Source organism: Ananas comosus, linkage group 13 (genome assembly GCF_001540865.1).
Source record: "Ananas comosus cultivar F153 linkage group 13, ASM154086v1, whole genome shotgun sequence".
Taxonomy (NCBI): Eukaryota; Viridiplantae; Streptophyta; class Magnoliopsida; order Poales; family Bromeliaceae; genus Ananas; species Ananas comosus.
The window spans coordinates 3,660,897-3,683,877 of NC_033633.1; the positions used below are offsets into that span (position 1 = coordinate 3,660,897).

General features: G+C 36.4%; 2 protein-coding genes across 15 annotated transcripts; one reads left to right on the forward strand and one right to left on the reverse strand.

Annotated features, from left to right (window-relative positions):
* Positions 980 to 13,248, forward strand: LOC109719424 (L-aminoadipate-semialdehyde dehydrogenase-phosphopantetheinyl transferase-like). Of its 12 annotated transcripts, XR_002218685.1 has the most exons (10): positions 980 to 1,652; positions 5,126 to 5,394; positions 7,113 to 7,245; positions 7,604 to 7,845; positions 8,095 to 8,266; positions 9,066 to 9,231; positions 9,656 to 9,734; positions 9,880 to 9,938; positions 10,783 to 10,874; positions 11,424 to 11,841. XR_002218685.1 is itself a non-coding variant. In XM_020246104.1 (7 exons), exons 2-6 carry the CDS (start codon positions 5,279 to 5,281, stop codon positions 9,225 to 9,227), a joined length of 825 nt encoding a protein of 274 aa, XP_020101693.1. In that variant the 5' UTR covers positions 980 to 1,652; positions 5,126 to 5,278; the 3' UTR covers positions 9,228 to 9,231; positions 13,077 to 13,248. The 12 variants fall into 12 exon arrangements, 5 of the variants coding, with proteins under 5 accessions (XP_020101693.1, XP_020101694.1, XP_020101691.1 ...); XR_002218688.1 differs by lacking the exons at positions 9,880 to 9,938; positions 11,424 to 11,841 and adding an exon at positions 12,242 to 12,433; XR_002218686.1 differs by lacking the exons at positions 9,656 to 9,734; positions 9,880 to 9,938 and adding an exon at positions 12,242 to 12,433 and having other exon boundaries at positions 11,424 to 11,523.
* LOC109719423 (myb family transcription factor PHL7-like) lies at positions 15,739 to 21,844 on the reverse strand. 3 transcript variants are annotated; one of them, XM_020246098.1, is made up of 7 exons: positions 21,413 to 21,844; positions 20,488 to 20,705; positions 17,765 to 17,841; positions 17,648 to 17,690; positions 17,496 to 17,553; positions 17,029 to 17,098; positions 15,739 to 16,455 (listed from the first exon to the last, which is right to left on the reverse strand). In XM_020246098.1, exons 2-7 carry the CDS (start codon positions 20,693 to 20,695, stop codon positions 16,057 to 16,059), a joined length of 855 nt encoding a protein of 284 aa, XP_020101687.1. In that variant the 5' UTR covers positions 20,696 to 20,705; positions 21,413 to 21,844; the 3' UTR covers positions 15,739 to 16,056. The 3 variants fall into 3 exon arrangements, with proteins under 3 accessions (XP_020101687.1, XP_020101686.1, XP_020101688.1); XM_020246097.1 differs by lacking the exon at positions 21,413 to 21,844 and adding an exon at positions 20,771 to 21,103; XM_020246099.1 differs by lacking the exons at positions 15,739 to 16,455; positions 21,413 to 21,844 and adding exons at positions 16,462 to 16,810; positions 20,771 to 21,335.

The following is a 22,981-nucleotide window of genomic DNA, read 5'->3' on the forward strand; positions in this document are numbered from 1 at the left end:
CTCTTCTCTCTTCTTCTCTCTACTCTTCTCTCTCTCTCTCTAATTTTAATATATATTATATATATATATAGTGAGGCTACTTATGCTATGCGAACACGGAACCTTTCGTGCTTCCAGCTCGTTTCGATTGTTGCGACTTTCGAATCGTCGATCGCGCTCCATTAAACTTGATCTAGAGTATTTGAAGTACCTAGAAAATAAATTTTATGATTTTTCGATATCATTGCCTAATGACGAAGGGGCTCAAAATTAACGGCTGAAAATAAAATCTGTATAAAATGTAATATATGACATTAAAATTTTAAATCAAATATTATCTCGTTTTATTATATAGAATAAAGAATTTTATCCAAAATTTCACGTGATTTGAATATTTCTTCACCGTTAAACTTGCAAACGGCTCACTACGCCATTGAAATTTATTGATTTTGAGCCCTTCGATCACTAGGCAAATGATATCGAAAAATAATAAAATTTATTTTTCTAGGTACTCAAATACTCTAGATCAAGTTTAACGCGAGCGATTGACGATTTGAAAATCGCACATCGAAAACGAGGTGGAAGACGGAAGTCTTGTGCTTCCGATAGCCTAGTAGCCTCACTGCTAAAATATAATATATTATAATAGTATAATTATTATATTTAATATATATATATATATATATAGAATTAGGCTGGAATACTATTAATAGTAAAACACTCTTTTTGCTATTAAGTTTTTAATCCTTGGATGAAAAATTGTAAGATCAGGATGATATCAGTCGGTTAAAGTTGAGTGGTCCCCCTAGGGTTGAGTGGTCCCCACTGGATTATAGTATTTAATCCAATGGTTAGAAATAATGAAAAGAGTTGATCCAAAGGCTAAAAAGCTGATAGCAACAATAGGATTTTGTTACTAATAATAGCCTAGTCCAACTCTCTCTCTCTCTCTATATATATATATATCTATCTCATTAAAGGGTGAACCCTTAACCTCTTTGCGGCATTCTTCGTGATTTCGGGTCTCTCCCTTAACCCCTTTCCTGCGTTCTCCGTGATTTCGGACCTCCCGCACCCTACTCTCTCTTACCCTCTCTCCTTTTCTCTCTGAGATGTGGGGCTTATTCTTCTCCACACCCTACTCTCTCTTACCCTCTCTCCTTCTCAACGAACCCTAACTCTCTCTCTCTTTCTTTTCTAGCCGCCTCTGCAGATTTTTCGGGATTTCTCTGTCCCTCTCAACAAACCCTAGGTTCGCCTAGGCTCTCTCCACCGACCTCCCCTGTAGGGGTCGTACCTTACACCGCTCAACCGCAGCTTCACCAAACCGAATTTTCGGATCGTGGGTCCCATCGAGCGCTATTTTTTTTTTTTTACCCTGTAGACCTCTACCATTCGCCTCCCCTCTCTCTCTCTCTCTCTCTCTCTCCGTACGCCTCCGCCGCCTACGCGCCGCCTCCGCCTCTGCCTTATACTACTTTCCCCCACCCCAACTGAGGAAGGGAATCGAGCTCGCTCTCTCGAGCTCGCGCTCGCGGAGTAAACCCTAGATTTTTTATCCGTTGAGATCGCGGAGAGCATGGCCGGGATCCGCGTCTCCATGGACGTCGGAGGCGACGGGTTCGCCGTGATCGCTATCTCCAACACCCCCGTGAACGCGCTGCATCCCGCGAGTAATCACGATCTACCCCTGTTTTTTTTTTTTTTTTTTGGGTGTTCTTATTTGATGTATGTGGCTTAATTTGAGTTGAGAACCCGTGATTTGTGATCTGTAGGTTTTTTTTCCTATTTTTTTAAAAATTATTTATTTATTTTTTCTGATTTTTTTTTTCATGGGAAATGAGCTCGAGAGCCTACTGAATTATAATTTTTATCTAAGTAATCAATTTATTGCAAAATTTCTCATCTAAGTAATCAACCTGAGCTCTTTTCCCATGAACCTCTCTCTCTCTCTCTCTCTCTCTCTCTCTCTCTCTCTTTTTATTTTGGTGTCCATATTTGATGTTTGTAGCAAATTGGAGCGGAGAATCTGTGTATGATGATCCGTAGTTTTTTTTTCACAATTTTTTTTTTCTAATTTTGTTCATGGGAAAAGAGCCCGTGAGCCTACTGGAGTATAAAAATCTTTAAAATTTTCAACTAATTAATCAATCGATTGTAAAATTACTCAACTCGACCTTTTCTGTTGTTGCAGTCAAACGCGTTATTCTCAGGTGACAGAAAACTTAGAAATTTTTTTTTAAAAAAATTCTAAGTTTATTAAGGATTTGTAATATGGCTCGGTTGAGGTGATCTATTAATCTGGCAGAAGTTTCAGGTGGTGATTTGATATATTTTCACTCTAAGTTGACAGTTTGCTGACACTGTTTAGAGCTCTTGACAAAGTTCATAATAGGTGGTTGGTTCATTGATTGTTGTTTGGTGGTACATTTAAATGTTTAAAACGTAGGATTGTAATCGGCCCAGAGTTGCCTTTGTAAGCATCCGCCATACAATGTCAAGAAGCTGCTCTCTCTTTGTCACTGCCTACTTTCTTTATTCTCTTTTGGTAGTAAATAGGTTGGACTAGATTCAATTGTGTGCTTTTATCACTACTTAGCTGCAACAGAGATCTAAGTTGTAAAGAAAACAAGATTTTTCTATGCAAGTAAAACCGATTTAAAATGTTCGGGTAGAGACACCCAATTTGCCCACAGCTTCAAAATGTCCACACCGACTATTTTACTTAAACGAAAAACATAAAGCTGATTTCAAACACAGGCCCATTTTGCCTAATTTGTCCGAAACTTTGAGATTTCCTCACCCCAGACTATTTTACTTAAAAATAAAAAAAAAAATCGATGGAGATGAACTCCTTTCCTTCCACCAAAGCTGCTCCACTGCTATTTTACTTAAATAAAAATATAAAATTAATTTATAATAAAACAGTAATAATAGTAATGAACCCTAATAATATAATAAAACTATTTCGGATGCATCTTTTTGAATCTTTTAATAGGATGCACTTTATCGATACAATGCCATTAACATATGGACAACTATTTCTAATTAGCATATGAACAATTTTTAGTATTATACATATTTATGAAAGTATTATACTTTTGTTCTTTAATATTTACAAATTTATATTTATTGTAGATTTTTTTGCCCGCCGCGAAGCGCGGGTTCTTAACTAGTATATATATATATATATATATATATGCAACTTGGAAACTGTTATTTTAGTTTCCGTTCAAAGATTAAAATGATGGTAAAATCAATTAGCACTGTTGAGATAGAAAAAATATCACATTTACCAGAAACAGAATGTTCCTCTTACAAATTATCATATATCAAAAGAGAACATGAAAAGTAGACAGAATATATTAGAAAAGGTGCCGNGCAATCATGAGGTTAGGGTTTCGGGCTTTGTTGAGAATCAATCCTTAGTTCCCTTACTTGCGTGTGATGTGACGTGTTTTTGTTTGGACCAGTTTGCTTAAGCTTTTGGGTCGGAACTGCGATTTTGAAGTTTGTTTCAATCTGGATATTAAACTTCAAATTTTGGTTTCGATTGATTCACTCTGCTACGCTTCATTTGATTTTTAATTTTTCACTTTTTCTTTTTTAATAAAGAGATGATGATGTGATGGCTGATGCTGCTGTTGAGAGTGATTCGGCTATTACATCATCTCAAGACTATAACTATTCAATTTTTTGTATCATCTTAGAGAGGTAATTTGACAATTCTCATCAGCAACCGCATCATCTTCGAGAGATGAATTAGTACGCCTCTTCTCTCCTACAGAGTTTATCAGAGTGATTTGATTGAAACTGACATTAAAACAGGCCAAAGATTCGAGAAAAATTGAAACTTTGCCGTAGGTTGGTGGTGACATTTACACCGCAACCACCCCGCCACTTTATTTTTTATTTTATTTTATTTTATTTTTTTGTGTTTGTTTGAGCGCCACTATTAGATGATAATAACAGGATCCTTTTGGTACCCAGGATTGGATTGGACAAAGATAAGATGAGAGGCCGATATTGTGGAAGAGTGAGGTTTAGCGACTCGTAGGTGTCGGGGGTTTTGATGGGTAGGGACTAGGGATATGTTAGGACAATATTTAAATCCAATCTGATTCAATCCCCATCTCTTCAGTGGTGGGATTTGTAGTCCCACCCGAATGAGATTACTGGACCGACTATTGTATGATGTTCCCTTCTCTTACAACTCTAGGTGCCGCTTATCCTTAGGCTGATCCTATCCAATCCAATATTGGGTACTGGTGGTCCACAAATGATTTTATTTATATAGCAAGCTGTATGTTATGACCTAATTTTCGATAATAAACTTATTCATCTAAAGTGGTTTGCACCTGTCCAACTAGCAAATAAGTCCTTCCTGATTCATCTTTGCTGTAGTTTTGATTATTTTTAGTTAAACATACGCAGAAAACTACTTAATAGTTAAAACGTGTTGGTAACAGTATTGCGGACTGTTTTATCGATCTATTTGGGTAGAATGGCGATGAATTGATGAGATTTTACTTGGCAGTTTATCTAAATATCAATTATGAAAGGTGAAAATCTAGAAAATAGTTTGAGCTAATTAAACATGTTAAGAACCAAGAGTTTAGCTGAAATGTCAAAAGGGAATGAATAAGTTCAATAATAACAAATTTTCTCTATTCATTTCCCATGCTCCATGTTTACTAGTCGCATCTCCTGCTTCATCTCATAAATGTTTTTGCTTATTTCTGGACAAATCTACGAAGCTGCATGTGAAATTCGTTATTTGTGCCTTGCTGTAGTCTGAAATAGTATTGTAAAAGCTTTTCCTTGCTAAGCCTTCCCTAACTAACTGTTTTTCAAGGAAATTTAAGATTATAAGTTGTTGAAATGGTAATAGAGATGTCCTGAATATTGTTTTTAACTAGATGAAGAAAAGCTTTGGCCATGACTTTAGTTAAACACCGAGTTAAACCCTGAACATGGTTATGTGTTGCACTTACTGTGTCTCTCTGAATATTTCTTTTCCTACTTTTCATATTTCTGAATTAATATGTATATCATGCTACTTTGAGTTTGAGTGCTATTAAGAACTTACATCAACCTCTTAATTTGCTTTTCTCAATTTTATATGGAACCAAACAACAACGCGCAGTTTTTCTCCAATCCTGCCCCATGGAGTAACGCGCGCACTCCTACAAGTCTCCTCGAAAGTGTTCCGCATCGAAACCACCGGCATAGTAAAAACCGTATAAAGGCCTCTTCTTTGGGCTTCTTCTAGGGTTTCGCACCCTGGAGGTCGGGGGTAATGGAGAGGGGAGTGAGGAGATGGTTGGTGAACATCTCTACGTGGGATCCCTCCGAGCGGCGCTTTGCCTCTCTCGCTTCTCTTCTCCCTCCGCATGAGCGCCCTGCAATCATGAGGTTAGGGTTTCGGGCTTTGTTGAGAATCAATCCTTAGTTCCCTTACTTGCGTGTGATGTGACGTGTTTTTGTTTGGACCAGTTTGCTTAAGCTTTTGGGTCGGAACTGCGATTTTGAAGTTTGTTTCAATCTGGATATTAAACTTCAAATTTTGGTTTCGATTGATTCACTCTGCTACGCTTCATTTGATTTTTAATTTTTCACTTTTTCTTTTTTAATAAAGAGATGATGATGTGATGGCTGATGCTGCTGTTGAGAGTGATTCGGCTATTACATCATCTCAAGACTATAACTATTCAATTTTTTGTATCATCTTAGAGAGGTAATTTGACAATTCTCATCAGCAACCGCATCATCTTCGAGAGATGAATTAGTACGCCTCTTCTCTCCTACAGAGTTTATCAGAGTGATTTGATTGAAACTGACATTAAAACAGGCCAAAGATTCGAGAAAAATTGAAACTTTGCCGTAGGTTGGTGGTGACATTTACACCGCAACCACCCCGCCACTTTATTTTTTATTTTATTTTATTTTATTTTTTTGTGTTTGTTTGAGCGCCACTATTAGATGATAATAACAGGATCCTTTTGGTACCCAGGATTGGATTGGACAAAGATAAGATGAGAGGCCGATATTGTGGAAGAGTGAGGTTTAGCGACTCGTAGGTGTCGGGGGTTTTGATGGGTAGGGACTAGGGATATGTTAGGACAATATTTAAATCCAATCTGATTCAATCCCCATCTCTTCAGTGGTGGGATTTGTAGTCCCACCCGAATGAGATTACTGGACCGACTATTGTATGATGTTCCCTTCTCTTACAACTCTAGGTGCCGCTTATCCTTAGGCTGATCCTATCCAATCCAATATTGGGTACTGGTGGTCCACAAATGATTTTATTTATATAGCAAGCTGTATGTTATGACCTAATTTTCGATAATAAACTTATTCATCTAAAGTGGTTTGCACCTGTCCAACTAGCAAATAAGTCCTTCCTGATTCATCTTTGCTGTAGTTTTGATTATTTTTAGTTAAACATACGCAGAAAACTACTTAATAGTTAAAACGTGTTGGTAACAGTATTGCGGACTGTTTTATCGATCTATTTGGGTAGAATGGCGATGAATTGATGAGATTTTACTTGGCAGTTTATCTAAATATCAATTATGAAAGGTGAAAATCTAGAAAATAGTTTGAGCTAATTAAACATGTTAAGAACCAAGAGTTTAGCTGAAATGTCAAAAGGGAATGAATAAGTTCAATAATAACAAATTTTCTCTATTCATTTCCCATGCTCCATGTTTACTAGTCGCATCTCCTGCTTCATCTCATAAATGTTTTTGCTTATTTCTGGACAAATCTACGAAGCTGCATGTGAAATTCGTTATTTGTGCCTTGCTGTAGTCTGAAATAGTATTGTAAAAGCTTTTCCTTGCTAAGCCTTCCCTAACTAACTGTTTTTCAAGGAAATTTAAGATTATAAGTTGTTGAAATGGTAATAGAGATGTCCTGAATATTGTTTTTAACTAGATGAAGAAAAGCTTTGGCCATGACTTTAGTTAAACACCGAGTTAAACCCTGAACATGGTTATGTGTTGCACTTACTGTGTCTCTCTGAATATTTCTTTTCCTACTTTTCATATTTCTGAATTAATATGTATATCATGCTACTTTGAGTTTGAGTGCTATTAAGAACTTACATCAACCTCTTACGTAAATAGGTTTGTAAAGGTTGATGACAGGAAACGAGCACTTGTCAGTCGATTGCTTCAGTATGTGCTCGTGCGTGAAGTTCTTGGTATTCCATTTGACAAAATAACCTTGAGCCGTACAATTGAGGGAAAACCCTATTTGGTATGATTTGCTTAAGTTGTTATAATTATGAACCTGGGGTTGAAATCTGCTTTTATGGGATGAAACACAGCTTATCATTATCTCATTGTATATTACTGTTGAATTATGATAAACTATTTATTTTCTTTGGAAAATAAACAAGAGACCATTAATTAGAAAGGTCTGTTTACCCCTTTCCATTTCTACATCGTACAGCTGCATATATCTACTTTGCTTACCCTTGGGAATGCAGTATATTTCTATGCCGTGTAGCCTTCTTTGACCCTTTTCACTCTGTGCATCCACAAGTTATTTACCAGCAAAATGTATTCTGTTGGCTGATTTGGTTCATATGGCAATTAAGGGTTTCCGTTAGCAGAATAATGAAGATAATGTGGTATTTCCAAACTTCAATTTCAATGCATCACATCATGGGGATTATGTTGGCATAGCATCTGAGCCACGCTGTCTTGTTGGCTTGGATATTGTTAGTGTTTCCAAGCCTCAGAAAGAAGAAGTTTTAGAGTTCATTGATAGCTTCTCATCGTACTTCACAGTTTTAGAATGGAAGAACATCCTTCAATCAAGCTCTTCTGATGAAATCTTGATCGAGTTCTACAGGTAGTTATGTATCTTTTGTTGTAAAGGCATAAGCATTCTTGATATCCTTATTTATTAACAAGGGGATATATTTATATTTCTTCATGTCCATATTGCAACAAGTAATAAGTAAACTGTATATTAACAGTATAGAAGAAAAGAATTTCTTTTCATCCTTCAAACATGCGTCTGTTTCAACACATTAATATGTTTGTAAATAATTGTATGTTATCATTTTGTGATATTAGATTGTTATTGCTCATGCTGTAGATACTGGTGTCTCAAAGAGGCGTTTGTAAAAGCAGTAGGTGCTGGATTGGGCTTTGGATTGCACAGATTGGAATTCCATCACGCAAGGTGGACAAATATATCTGTCTGTATAGATGGAGCAGAATCTAAAGATTGGAGATTTTGGCTTTTTGAACTCGATGAGAGGCATTTGGTCAGTATAATGAATGGCCATAAAATATTGAGACCTAAAGTTTAGCTGTTTTCCAAATAGGCACCTGAGCTTTCAGTTTTGGTAGCCAGGCCCCTTAAACTTTATCAAATAGTTTGATTGGCTCCTCTCCTCAATTGAAGTTACTAATCATACAACCATTTGGATTGCCTGCCTTTTACATAATTTCTAAGACTTCAAAATATAAAAAGAAAAACCTAATTTTCTCTTTCAAATTTGATAATTAAGCGTGAAGATTGAAGAATAGCGTGGAACTTCCTTTGATTTTTGCTTGTATATATATATAAAAATATAAAAAATAAATTTTGAATATTCTGAAACTTTATAAGATTATATGCAAGAATATGACCAGAACGGTTACGGTTGTATTATTAGTAACTTCAAGTGAAGAGAGAGGCTTATTGAACTATTTGATAAAGTTTAGGGGGTCTCTTTGTCAAAATTGAAAGTTTAGGCTACTAATCATAAAAAGAGCTAAAGTTCAAGGGGTTTCTCTACACTATTCCCTAAACTATTTCTGTATCCTCCGTGCTCTTCTACATTGATCTTATATGCAAAGATGTTGTTTATCAAAATACTAGTTAATCTGAAAACGTCCTCTCTTGAAAAGGTCCTCTCTACATTGATCTTGAGAAGGTCCTCTCTACCTTGATCTTATATGCAAAGATGTTGTTTATCAAAATACTAGTTAATATGAACGGGGAGGGGCCCACTTGTAAAATGCTTGCAACAAGAATATTGAAGAAAAAAGCTATTGAACTTAAAATGTGATTGGTCACAGGCATCTATAGCAAAAGGACATCCAAGGGAAGCCGTTGAGACATATCGACAAACATTGACGAAGGTGGACTTTGAGGAGGGGGAGTTCCAGTGCGCTCTTCAGCTTCCAGAACATGGTTTCACTTCATTTACAGTTGATCAACTAGACCCAAAGGAAAATTAATGATGTACATCTCTTCAACCAATAGTTTGCAACTGTACATTCATTTGAGTCCTTGTAGTTTGGTAGGGATGTGAGAAAGTATCCAGTTCATTGGATTTTAAAATTTAGGAGTCATCACAGGCCAATCAAATTCACTGCGTGAGATTTATAAAGTGACAATATTTGGATGACTTATCATAGTTCCTACATGGTATCTTAGACGATCCGAGGATCAGTGATTTTTAATTTCTCGATTTTCTGTCAAATTTACAATTAGTTCATGAATTTGGTTCTTGGAATATTTCTTCAAATATGAATCTGAATCCTAGAGACCTGGTTCTTGGAATATTTCTTCAAATATTTCTTTGATCTCTCCCACTTGGTCTCTCTTAACTACTTTTGCTCTATTCTGGTTTCTACTGCTCCTAATAACTTTTAAGCTCTCCAAGGATGGGTTTTGAGCTGAGTAAGGAGCAGAGCTCTTGGAGGAACCTCACTTGTGTTCTATCAAGTTAGAGCATAGTAGAGGTAAGATTTGATCTTTTGGAGATATGTATTAAAAGGGTTTTTAGGATGATTTCCTTAGTGCTAATGGTATTAAGAGAGTTTTAGAGGCGGTTATGTTAGGGTTGAATCTTGACTGAGAATTTATATATGAAACCCCCTTGTTTAGGGTTGGTTTGAGAATAAGAGAGCTTAGATTGGGACTACTACGAGTTTCAACATTATTTGGTGCGTACCGGTATGCCAAAAGTGGTGAATTAACTTTTTGTCTTCTTACGCATGTTTCTAGCTATCTTTTGATATTCCATTGGCATGAATATTTATGTTTCTATGTTGCTCATTCATTTCTTGATATATGAACGTATAGAAAAACATCTTAGTATTTGAGTTATGGTTCATGTTGACATTTCAGAAACCTAATTACTAGTATATTTCATATGCTACTTTCTTTGAGGTGATCACTATGTCATGAATTATGTGGACTAATCGTGTTAAAAAGAGAATGAGATCATGTGAAGGTACCAAGCAAAACGAAGAATTATGAGATCTTGTTGATCATGACATGTGACTATAGCCTGCAAGAGTTAAATTATGCTCAACTACTTATTTCCTCGTCTTAGGGTCGTGCCCCCACAAGCTGGCCCTCCGGAGGTGTAGCCATGCGGCTATGCTATTGTTCGAGCTGTCTATAGTTGAGATCCTTTATGGGTTCATGTGCGATTATTTGATGTCCTACTAGGCATTGCACGGGATTGTTTGATGTCCTACTAGGCATTGCGCGGGTTTGGCCGAACTATGGGAGCGTCGTTGGGATTGGGTAGTATGATGTTTGTTATCTATTACCATACTTGATGCACGATAGAATATGTAACCTCATTCTTAGTATTTAGGCATAATAGAAGTATAGTAGTGATGGTTTATTATACTTGTCATTTTGTTATTCTTTCTATAGCTTACAGTATTGATACCCGAAGTAGGCCTAGTGGCATAGGTTGCCGTTATTGGCTACTGTACTCACCGAAAAATATTTTTCAGTAGTTCTCACATCCCTGTTGTTGTTTTTCTTTCACAGCCATCGTCGTCGGCAGGTGATCGTGGCAAAGGTATTGCAAGCTAGGTAGCACCCCGTCCTGGACGAGCTCTAGTGGAGTGACTGTTATGTTGGTGGGACTTGCTAGTTGTCTATAGAAAGTGGGTGTAAATATTATTTTCTAGGTTGCAGCTAGCGCTGTAATGTGGGCCGTGCCGGGCCGATACGGTCCACACGGTCCACATTTAGCTGGGTCGAAACCTGCNGGACCCCCGGCCCAGCACGGCCCCCCGGTCTGGATGGCACGGGCCTTGCCAAGCCGGCCCTTTTTTATTTATTAATTTTATTTAAAAAATATTAAAATTTTAAAAAATAAATGTAAAATTATTATTTTTTAAAAAATAATATATGAGTGAAAAATTTTCAAATTTTAAAATACATTTATAAAAATATTAAAATTTTAAAATTATTTAAAAATTTTAAATATTTTTTGGACCAAAATGCCCTTCCCAATAGTCAAATTAGTTACAATCTTAATTTTTCCCAATATAATGTTAAGTAAAATGACAGAAATGCTCTTAAATGGGCTAGTTTGAATATGAAGAGAGAAAAACAACTTTTCTCCTCTCCTCTTCTTTACATTTACTCCTTCCAATATCCTATTTTTTCTCTCTTTTATTTAGCAATGAGAAGAAGGATTTTCCTTCAAATTGAAGGGATTTTGGAGGATACTTTTGGAAAAGGAAATCCATTTTCAAGTTGAGACCCTAGCTAGAGAACAAAGTAAGTAGATCTTTAGTTTTGTACTTTGTGAATATCAAAGGATAAATATTTTGGGTTGCATACACGTTTTTCTATTTTCTTTGAAGGTCCCAAGCTATTCTTTATGGATTGGATATAGTTTTGGAAAATTTTGTAGCATTATATTCACTTATTGAAGCTCCAAATAGAGGATTTTTGCCTTATTACGGGATTTGATTGTAATCTTAGGGTATGGACCCTAAGAGGCCGAAATGAGGATTTTGATCAATAATTTTTAGTTCTTTCTATTTGAATTTGGGGGCCAATGCATGATTATATGAATTGCCTTTATTTTTGAGAGGTTTTGATGAGTTACTTGCATGTTATGAGGCTCCAAAATTGGGATTTTAATCAACTACGAGATTAAACTTTTGTAGTTGATTTTAAGAGTTTAGAATCCTTAAATTAAGATGTCAATCATGTTCAAATATATTGGGCATGACTGTATGATTGAGCTAAGTTGTTTGATTAAATTTAAACCTAGTTTGTCAATATTTCGACCAATTATATAAGGTTTGAATGAGTTATTTTAAGGTTTTTATCTATTTTGGAAGAGTTGTGGGCTCCCGAAATAGGGACTTTTGTTCTAATCCGTGGATAGAGCATAATAGCTGAAGTGATGGACTTGAATAAATCTAAATCATTTGTGATTAAGATAAAAATAAAAGATTAATGGAGATACTCATTATTTGTATGTTAGGTACTTCGAACGCGCACGTCGGAGCTCCTACGGCTGAACCTTCTACGTCTTAGATCGGTTTTTTCTTATTTTGGGGTGGAATCCTTATCTATAGATGATGAATCTTAGTGATCCTCTTATCGTGCATGCATATATATATATATTGCTATTGAATGTTTGTAATTCTTGTTGCATGCTTAATTATTGCTCTAAGAACTTATGCTTTCGTTGTTTATTCTTTGGTTCATGATGCAATGGAATTTGATCTTATGCTCTAACATGTGTTTTGTTATCACATTGTACTAGTAGAGGATATGCATTTGTATTGGAAGATAGTATAATCTTAGTTATTTGTTGATTTCAAAATATAACATCATTGTTGAGACATTGACCCTATTTGGATTCGCCTCTGTGTTTATGATGCTCCCCGGGCCATCTTTGATGGCTCCTTATGATGAGGGAGTTTGAGTCTGAGAAGGTGTGAGTGGGTTACCAGTGGTAGTCACTTCCCACGCGGTAAGCCCTTTGCTCCTCGGGTTAAGATTTGTTTTGCACCCGAGGCCAGAGTGCCGCGCTTACGCATTTACTTGATTGTAGGTCGAGTTGGATTTTTGTTGGGCCTTTCTAGTTGATTATACTTATCATGTGATGTCATCATTTATTTGTTGAGTATAGTTGCAATTGTTGATTGTAATGGTAGATTCATATGTATGTTTAAAAATTATTCATAACTCATTGTTTATTTTTTCATTAATCACATACTATTAAGTCCAGTGGGGCTTGTTGTCGCTAGACAAGCTTTTATTGGGAACTATTGTTAATAGTTCTTATTATGTGGATATTACTAATTTTACAGGTATGACCTTTGAGATGGGATCGGGCGAGGTGACGACTATAGTCGCCCCGATAGCGAAAGCATCACGGAGGTGTAACAGCTGCAGACCCGCCACATAATTTAAGATTGAAAGCTTAAGTATGTTCTGCATTAATATCAACATCTTTATAATGTTATAAATTTTTACAACAATTCACAATTTCAAGCATTCCAAATTTATTAATATAAATTGGTTACCATAACACTATTTAATTTTAAGCACAAATAAAACTTCTAAATGGGTTATGCCCTCAACTTAACAAGTAGCAAGTTTGTACAATTTATAGTTCCAATACAAAAGCGTACCCTCTACTAGTACAATGTGATAAAAAGAAATATGCTAGAGCATCAGATCAAATTCTATTGCATTATGAACTAAAGAATAAACAACGAGGGCATAAGTTCTTAGAGCAATAATTAAGCATGCAAAAAGAATTACAAACATTCAATAGCAATATATAAATACGCACATATAATACTAAGAGGACCACTAAGATTCATCATCTATAGATAAGAATTTTATCTCAAAATAAGAAAAGACTGATCTAAGACAGCAATAGGAGTTCTGATGTCCGCATCCGAAATATCTAATATATAAATAATAAGTATCTCCATTAATTTTTTATTTTTTTTTCTTAATCTTAAAAGATTTAGATTATTCAAGTCCATCACTTCAACTATTATACTCTATCATCATATTAGAACAAAAGTTTCTATATCGGGGAGCCCATTAACTCTCCCAAAGTAGATAAAAATTTTAAAATAACTCATTCAAGTCCTATATAACTTATATAAGGGTTTGGGATGCTTAATTTTAACAAACGACCACCTAGCGAAATGTTATACCCTCTAAAATCTAGCCGGAATATTCCAACCCGAGAATAGAATAAATTGGTCGAAATATTGACAAACTAGGTTTAAATTTGATCAAACAACTTAGCTCAATCACACATTCATGCCCAATATATTTGAATATGATTGACATTTCAGTTTGAAGATTCTAAACTCTTAAAATCAACTACAGAAGCATAATCTCGTAGTTGATCAAAATTCTAATTTTGGAGCCTCATAACTTCCAAGTAACTCATCAAAACCTTTTAAAAATAAAGGTAATTCATATAGCTTCAATAAATGAATGTAATGCTATAAAATTTTTCAAAACCATAGCCAATCCATAAAGGATAGCTGGGGACCTTCAAAGAGAATAGAAAAATATGCATGCAATCCAAAATATTCATCTTTTGATATTCACTAAAGTACAAAACTGAAAATTTACATTGTTCTCTATCTAGGGTCTCAACTTCAAAATGGATTTCCTTCTCTAGCCGCCGCCTCCTAAATTCCTTCAATTTGAAGGAAAAATTCTTCTTCTCATCTCCTTCTCTTCTTTCCATTTACCTCTTCTCCCAATATCCTATTTCTCTTTTATTCTCATTGGGGAGGGTGTTTTGGTCCAAAGGGGATCAATGCCCATCTCCCAAGGGTGTGGCAGACTCTTGGGAGGGCCGCAATGCTGCTAAACCCAACTCCCAAAGCATTGGGAGTTGGGGACGCAGGGGGCCTTGGGAGTTGGGTACAACCCGTGCACTCCCTGCCCGGTCCCGGCTCCGGCTCGGTAGACATGGCCCACACAGGCCGGGCCGTGCCGGGCCGGAGCCTCCCCTCAAGCCCCGGCACGGCCTAGACCTGTGTCAGGCCAGGCCGCGCCCGGCCACTGAGCCACGAGTGCTATAGTACTCGTCCCATGCCTCCGCCCAGCCCAATCTCGTGCCGCCCGACCCGTTTTACACCTCGAGTTGCAGCCGTATAGTTGTGACACTTATTATGCTAGTATAGTTATATTTTGATTCTAATAAATCAACTCATACATTTTCTTATACATGTTATTGTGTATATGAGATGATTGTGTTGGCCGGGTTACGCTTCATGTTTCTGTGCATAAGGTGGGTCTATTTGCGTCCTCGGAGAAATTGCGCTGTAATACGAGGCATGACAAGAAAATTGGAATGATTGTATAAGAATTTGATAGTTTGTTTTATATATTATATTTTATTTCTTGAACGTCAGCCAAATATTTTCCGAAGTCTACAAATTTTTTTCAAACTCTAAAAACTTTTCTACTTTCAGAATTTAATTTTTAATTTAAAATTGGTGACTATATGTGGCGCATTGATAACCAATCCAAAGAGAATGACAAAATTGAGTGGCTCACTGTGTGGTGAGAAGGAATTTTTGTCGCAACTATCCTCTTTGAATTCTAATATATAGCAGCACCATGAAAGGGGGAAGTGACAAAATTGACTGGTCTTTTTTTCTTTTTTCATTTCAATTTTCTTAGCTCTGGGTGGTGCATCAGTTTCATTATTGCCCATTGGATCATTTTTATCTGGTCGTGTCTGAAACTGCCAGTCTACAAACTTCCTGCAATGAAAAGACATTTCAGATCTAAAGATTATAGATAGGCTATAGACACAAGCTCTCCAATTGCAGATATTTGTCAGGTGCACATTTGCTGTTTTGGTTCTAGGGCAATTTAGAATCTAAATGGTGAGAGCTTTCATTTAAAACTTAACACTTACGTGATGGTAACAAGTGCTGTAATTCATGAAGCTTTTTCTTTTTAGACTCGGAAAATAGACAGAGCTAAGCAAAATAGTGCTTCTACATACAGTTTTATTCAAACGACACTTTCTGATAAAATACAGCTAGGCCTCAAGGAAAACCTGATACCTAAATTGTACCACACGAATGATGAAGCTGCTGCTCCACAACAATCTCCTGATTCCTGCTTCCGCAGTCCACTCTAAGATTACTAACTTCCAAGTACTGCTTATTGAAGTATATGAATGATATCATACAATAGTTGCATGAAAGAGGACAGATCTAAAAGACTAATGTATTCCACACAACAACATTTACATTGGGAGCTGCTCCAACAATCTTCGACTATTAAGCACTGCGTTTAACTTACCTGCGCACTAGTAACATCAACTAATCCTTTCCCCAGCTGTTCGCTGCTGCCGCCTTCCCCTTTGAACTCTATTGCTTCACCCAACACAAAATCACCAACACTTGATTCGAATATTTCATGTTCCAATTGTCGAATGAAATCGGGCTTCAACTCTGGGTTGGTATTTTCGAGAGTAGGTTCCGCTGGGGGATTGGATATTCTTGGTTTCTTGCTGGGGAAAGGGGTGTGTCCCAGGCAATCCTCTAAGTTCGACGAGGATGCGGATGCGTTCTTGTTGCCCTCGTTGCCCTCAGAGGATTTAACGGCGCCGTCGAGCTTCTGCTGCTCCTCGATGATCTTCTGTAGGTACCGGCCCTGTGCTTCGATTCTCAGCTGCAACTGTTTCTGTACCTGAGAACATAAAAATCAAAATGTGTACTTCAGGTAACAATAAGCCGATGAGGTTCTCCTTCGTTTTTGTCATCTTTCTTTCTATTACCTTGCCACCTGCCTACTGATGACAAATGCAATCCTTCATTTCTTCTAAGCATGTCACATTGACTAAACCACATAATGGGTGGCGAAACACTTTTCTTTTGTCTTGTAGAATCTTCCAGATATTTTAAAACTTGACCTACTAATTCACTAGGCAGTTCACCTATATGTGAAAAAGGTGCCAAAGCATTTTAAGGGCCCCTCAGGATCGTCTTTGCGACTCAACAATAATTTCCAAGTGACAAGGGAAACAACCTTATAGCAGCGAAGCCTGAACCACAGATATAAAGCTGAAATCATGCTATAGCGCATGCATTTTATATAAACTTTCCTCATAAAGACCACAAACGAATAAGAACAGCAAAGAGCATTTTTCCCACAAAAAATTCACCAGAGATGACAGAAGAAAAGAAGTAGCCTAGCTTAATGTTTAAACCCTCACATGTAGTGAATAACATAAGAGAAAAACTAGCTAGCTAATCCACAAACCTCAAGCTGTTCGTTCAGCCGCTTCTGAACCTCCATTTGCATCTTCAGAGCTTCATTTATTTGTATTTCTCTGGAAAACAGAGAACCTTAAAATGTTGGAAACATAATGTGCTGCATTCAACATCTTATGAAGTATGAAACTTTAGAAGCTGTACAATATTAAAATAACAAATCATTCATATAAATACTAACGAAACCAACTAGTAACAAGTATAATAATCTTACACAAGACGCATAGAATTGTATTCTTTCAGCTAAAAAATATTGGCCACAATGCCGATGAGCAAACTAAACGATGGAAACCACCAGTAACATAAAACTCTTTGAACAAGTTTACAAGTAAATGCAACACAAAAGCTTGCTTCTAATTAAGAAAAAGCTCCATTTCTGTCTCATATCTATCCTGAGATATGGAAAAGCAGTAAAATAATTTGATTAATCCATCATCAATGAGAGATGTTACTTACGGTGCAGAGTCATTGCCAGAAAGAGTATCACCAGAATCTTTCGTCTCATCCTTTGAGCCTACAACGAAAATCATCTAAAAATCTGAGGAAGAATTGAGAAATCAAAAGAGCCCACTAGAAGCATATATTGAGTGAAATATAATAGGCTTTACCATCAGCTGGAGATTCGGGTAGGAACTTTGCAAGGCGATACTTCTACATGAGTACAAGTAATTATCAGCTATCATTCGGTATTTTAGACATCAAAGTCTAAAACCAGTGGTCATTACCTGTAAATGGCTTTTTACATGATAGATGGTGATGCCTGGTACACCCATTATTCTCAAAACCCCTTTAGGTGTAGCTCCTGAAGCAACATCCACAAAAATATAATAGTAAATGTTTTCATTGTGAAAAATGAACACACTTTCTTGAAATTTCACCAACCCCTTAAAAGAACAAGATTAGAAACTTTCCAGACAACAAATGATATTTCATGCATTAGAGACACTCCAATATCAGTCCAAAAATTGCTGCAATTCCATGCCTATTTTAGAAATTTAGAGTTCGGATACCACACTTGAGTTTGGTGAACTTCAATACCCATTTCAATCGCGTCACACCAACAGACTTTCTAAATTTCCCTTGAGGATAACATGGCAACTAATACAACAGGAATGTCATCTTCAACTATATGCCACATCATCCTTACATTTGCTGATTCATGATGATCATGAAATGACATGGTACCTGATTTAGTTACCATGGCATTGTCACATCATTTTTTGAAGAGGACGTAACAGCTAAATTAGCTGCCTCAACAAGTCTCCAACTCTCCAATATGGAAACTACATGGAGTTTGACAAAGTGTCATGGTGAAAACAGATTTAACATCCATTCCATCGATTGAAACAAACAGAAGTTAGGCAACCTACTAAAATTTCACATAAGTTCAGCGAGCAATTGTGTAATGTAACAAATTATCTTTGGTTACAACTCTCCACCGTGGAAACTAAATGGAGTTTGAATAAGTGACATGATAAAAACAGATTAAACATTCATTCCATCAATTGAAACAAACTGAAGCTCAGCAGCGTATTAAAATTCCACCATTAGTCAGCAACCAAATGTGTAATTTAACAAATTATCTTTGACATAGGTCCTTCCGTAAAAATAAACAGAGTGAAGGTTGCCTGATGAAAAGCACTCAAAACGGAATCACATATACACCTTTTTTTGTTTCTGTTTCTTTATTTGGATTTCAAAAACATTGAATCCACCATAGAACATTCATGTTAGCCTGTTGTTCAATAAGTAGTTTTAACTAATTGACTACCGATTCCAGATAATTGGAATCAGCCTGAACAAAACGCAAACCCCCCAGTCATGGTGTTTCCCTTTCACAGGTAAAGTTATAGATGCACTTTACCCTTCTTTCTTTCCCCAACAAGAACCAGACACCAAACACATACTAAATGTATTTACTAACAAAGTGAAATGAAACTGAAAGAGAGCAGAGAATACTTTAAGAATAAAAGCCTCTGATTCTAGAGGATCCAGATTCTCATACATCACAGCTCAAATTCATAATGGTCTGTAAGCACCACCAATTACCATGAAATTTCACATCTAACGCAACAGAGCAGATCACTATATGATAACGTACTGTTAATAATTTGTACTATCATGTTGATCATTCAGTCATGAATATGACATTGATGAATAGACCATTTCGAACTTTAACATCTACAAAAAAAATATTTATACTCTTACTAGATATGGGACTTATGGAATAATTATGATGTCAGTGGATTGATCTACCATAAAGAATGTGATTTTTTCAACAACTATTTCAGTGCTTACACACATTTAGGACTCTTTTGCCTCCACTAAATCTTTAGCAGAAGTGCTTCATGAGTAGAGCTAATGGACGACTTATTAAATTCCTATATCATATTTTCTAAATACTGTGGCAGCCGAAAATGGAAGTTTCAAACCAGCATTTGCTCGAGGCTCAGAAGCTTGTTTTGGCTTCCCTCTATGCTTAGAAGTTCTAAAACATTCTTTCACTATACACCTGCTTTCTTCTTAAGTATAGAAGCACTTTTAAAAGCCAGGCAAAGTTAAAAGTTAACATTCTTCAGATCTCAATTTCTTTTAGGCATTCATGACATCTGCTGACGCAATTGTATCCTCTCATCCAACATATTTTGGAGTTCCAGCTGAAATTCAGGACCGGAAACCAAAACATTTTGATCTTGACAGGTGGCAATTCAAAGCACAGGTTCAGCTTGCAGAAAACCATGGAAAATGTAAATGTATCACTTTCACAAGCTATATGTTCCGGATAATTAATGCTGCTACTTAAACCACGAATTTTTAGACAATGCTCTACTAATATTTATCAAGAATCCAAATGAATATCTATGTAATTTTGATATCCACTTCACTGTAAGGCAGTTCAGTGTTTGACAATGGAGTTTCAGGACAATGGCATTTAAGTTATTTTTTCTTATTCAGGTGTGGATATTTTGAGGTTAAATCTTTGCCAATTATTATCAATGCTACTAGCTAAAGTTGCTTTTTCCAATTTTAAACAATATGATATAATAAAATTTGGACTACAATAAGCAAAAATTTCTCATAAGGATATAACCAGCAACATGTGTAAAGGATGTAATGCACTTGAACAGTTGAACTTTAAACTTAATGCATAAAAGAAGGATGTCCAGATGCTAAAAAACTTGGGTCCTACAATCAATTTGTTGTACAATACCAACGATATTACTTGCTTGCAAGAATCATTATGCACTCGACTAATGAAATTGGTTCCAAAGCTAACCAGCAGATAAAGCATTAAACATCATACAACTCAATCTATCAGGATAAACTCTCCAACGCGGACAACTCTACATATCCAAATTTTATACAATTTTAGGGAACTATCATAGAGACTTTATGAAATATTATTATTAAATTCAAGCATTAAACAATTACTACTGGAAATACCCACTATCTGGTCCACCAAGTTGGGTGATTGCATTAACAAAACGGTCGTGAAGATCTGAAGTCCAACGCAGCCGTTGCTTGCCACCCCCCCCTGAATTAGTTGAATTGTTCAAACTGGAGCCATCCATAACTGAAACATTTCCAGTTTGCTCACTGCCTTGGGATTTGTGGGGAGCCATGTGTAAAGTAGAAAATTTCTTGGGATGGTACATGGCAAATACCCTGTAAACCAATCCATGTTTCAGATTAAACAGAATTTCAATAAAATAAAACAAAAGGTGAAATACCTGAGGGACTTTAGTACAGCAAGATCTTCCATTGCTTTAGTAATAAACCAATTAACATGCTAAATACAGTTTCAGGAAATAAACCATATTAATCTTGTCACACCATTCATAATTAAGTCGCTTCACTACATGAAAGAGCATACAATTAGCAACACATGATTATAACTTTCCCTCGATGAATTAGCATGCTGGGATATGTTAGAAAAGAGAGAAGAAATGAAGAGCAACACAACAAAAAGAAAATTAGATAAATGCTCTGAGGATTTGCAAAACAACACCAGAACCGAAACGTAGCACAGCAAAAGATATTGCTCATAGAAACAAACAAGTCAAAACCTTAAGTGCACATACTTCTAGTAGGAAACAAAAAAAATGGTCCTAAAATTGAGAAACTAAAACATTATCCAATCGAAATGAGTGATGTTATTAGCGAATCTAAGTTTGACATTGACAACTAGTTTCCTTCGATCAGGTGATTATTTACTGACGGAATTTGACAGATTCAATAAATTTGATCTCCCCGTAGTAAAATTGAAGCTGTTAATATATAAACTATGAATAATTCCTCAATTATCGAACATAATTCACCTCAAATCCATCAAAAAATATAACAAAAAACAACAATTTTTCACAAGAACCAACCTCTCAAAAAGCGATCCACAATCCCCCCACTCTCTCTCCTTCACGACCTCCCAATTTTCTCACTCTCCAAGCCCCATCCAACCACCCAACACCAAAACCACCTCCCAATCTCCATCGCCCACACACCGAGTCCCCCACAAACCCCGCCCAAATTCGACGTTTCGCAATCACAAAAAAAGCAACCAGTTCCCCTTCTAAGAACCCAAATCGGAAGAACCCAAACCGAGAATTAATGCCGCGGGGGCCAGGGTTTCCAAACCGAGGCAAAGAGCAGGCCCCTGAAAGGGGAAGGAGCAGGTGAGAAGATCGCGAGGGGATTAGGGTTAGGGTTTGGTCGCGCACGGTATCGGTGCGGAGAAATCGAGGAGAATCGGGGGATGAGAGAGAGAGAGAGAGAGAGAGAGAGAGAGAGAGAGATTTAGGGCTTCATGGTCGTGTACTCGTCGCTCGTGCCCCTGGATTTGGGGAGGTGATCAAAATCGCGTTCGGGAGGATCCCATTGTGGTCCATGGTATCGTGTTCCGTGTCCCGCGAGAATATTCCCTGAACCAGGTGCATCCGTACAAATCATGGACCGCTCTTTGCTTATTAATATCTCAAATTAAAAAAAAAAATATGAAGTTCCAGTTATAGATCGAATACTTGGTAGTAATAACATTGTTTACTTCGATGGAATATTCGAATAGATTATTAATACTGTTAAACATGATTTATATTTTTATTAGGATGATATATATTGAAGGGCATTATGTGATTTAAAAAAAAAAAAAAAACAGAACTTGCAATCGAGTTTCTGCCTTATAAAACTGAGTAATTATGAAACTATTCGTGGAAGTTTAGATCTAAAAAGTATAGATTACAAATTTGAATGATATGAGACTGAGTAACGCAGGAACTATTCTTGAAAGTTTAGACCTAATGGTACCATTTGGTTCAGGTATAAGCAAGAACTAGCTATTACAGGGATAGGTACAAGTATGGGGATAAGAAAAATAGCGTTTGGATGAAAATTGTGTTGTTCCCGAGGATAAGAAAAATATTAGAAAATTTTATATAGAAAATGGATGTGTTGGTGGGGATAACCGAGAACTACTATTCTCGGGTAAAAAATTAGCGTTTGGGTATAAAAGGAGGGATAAGGGCCTATCCCTATCCCTATTCCCAAACCAAACGGTAAGTATAGATTATAGATTTGATAGATTTGATGAAGATTTATTTGTAGACGCACGGTAAAAATGTATATACGGAGACTCCAACACCAGACAATTTTGGAATATGTTTATAGAGTGATATATTCACACTCTCTTAATTTTCATTTATTTTGATATAAGTTATTTCAGTTTGCTTGAATTCACAGCGGCTCCATTAGCTACTTATCAAGCAACATATTTGAGGTGGTGTCAACAAAAAAGAAGTGAAATTCCCAAATAGCCTCTAAAGTTTCGGGGGTTTATTTTTATCTTCATAGCATTTTGGTAAAGCTGTTCAAAATATCCGATATTCCCTACCCAATTCAGACCCTACCCGGATCATACCGAGACCCGAACTAGACCTAATAAAAAATGAATA

Excerpts from the sequence above, each read along its gene's own strand:
- LOC109719424 (XM_020246104.1), top strand. The coding sequence starts at position 5,279 with ATGGAGAGGGGAGTGAGGAGATGGTTGGTGAACATCTCTACGTGGGAT. Across the intron at positions 7,846-8,094 it reads ATCTTGATCGAGTTCTACAG|ATACTGGTGTCTCAAAGAGG; the intron begins GTAGTTATGTAT and ends CTCATGCTGTAG. Across the intron at positions 8,267-9,065 it reads AACTCGATGAGAGGCATTTG|GCATCTATAGCAAAAGGACA; the intron begins GTCAGTATAATG and ends GATTGGTCACAG.
- LOC109719423 (XM_020246097.1), bottom strand. The coding sequence starts at position 20,802 with ATGGAAGATCTTGCTGTACTAAAGTCCCTCAG. Across the intron at positions 17,691-17,764 it reads ATGTAAAAAGCCATTTACAG|AAGTATCGCCTTGCAAAGTT; the intron begins GTAATGACCACT and ends GTACTCATGTAG. Across the intron at positions 17,099-17,495 it reads TCTGGCAATGACTCTGCACC|AGAAATACAAATAAATGAAG; the intron begins GTAAGTAACATC and ends TCTGTTTTCCAG.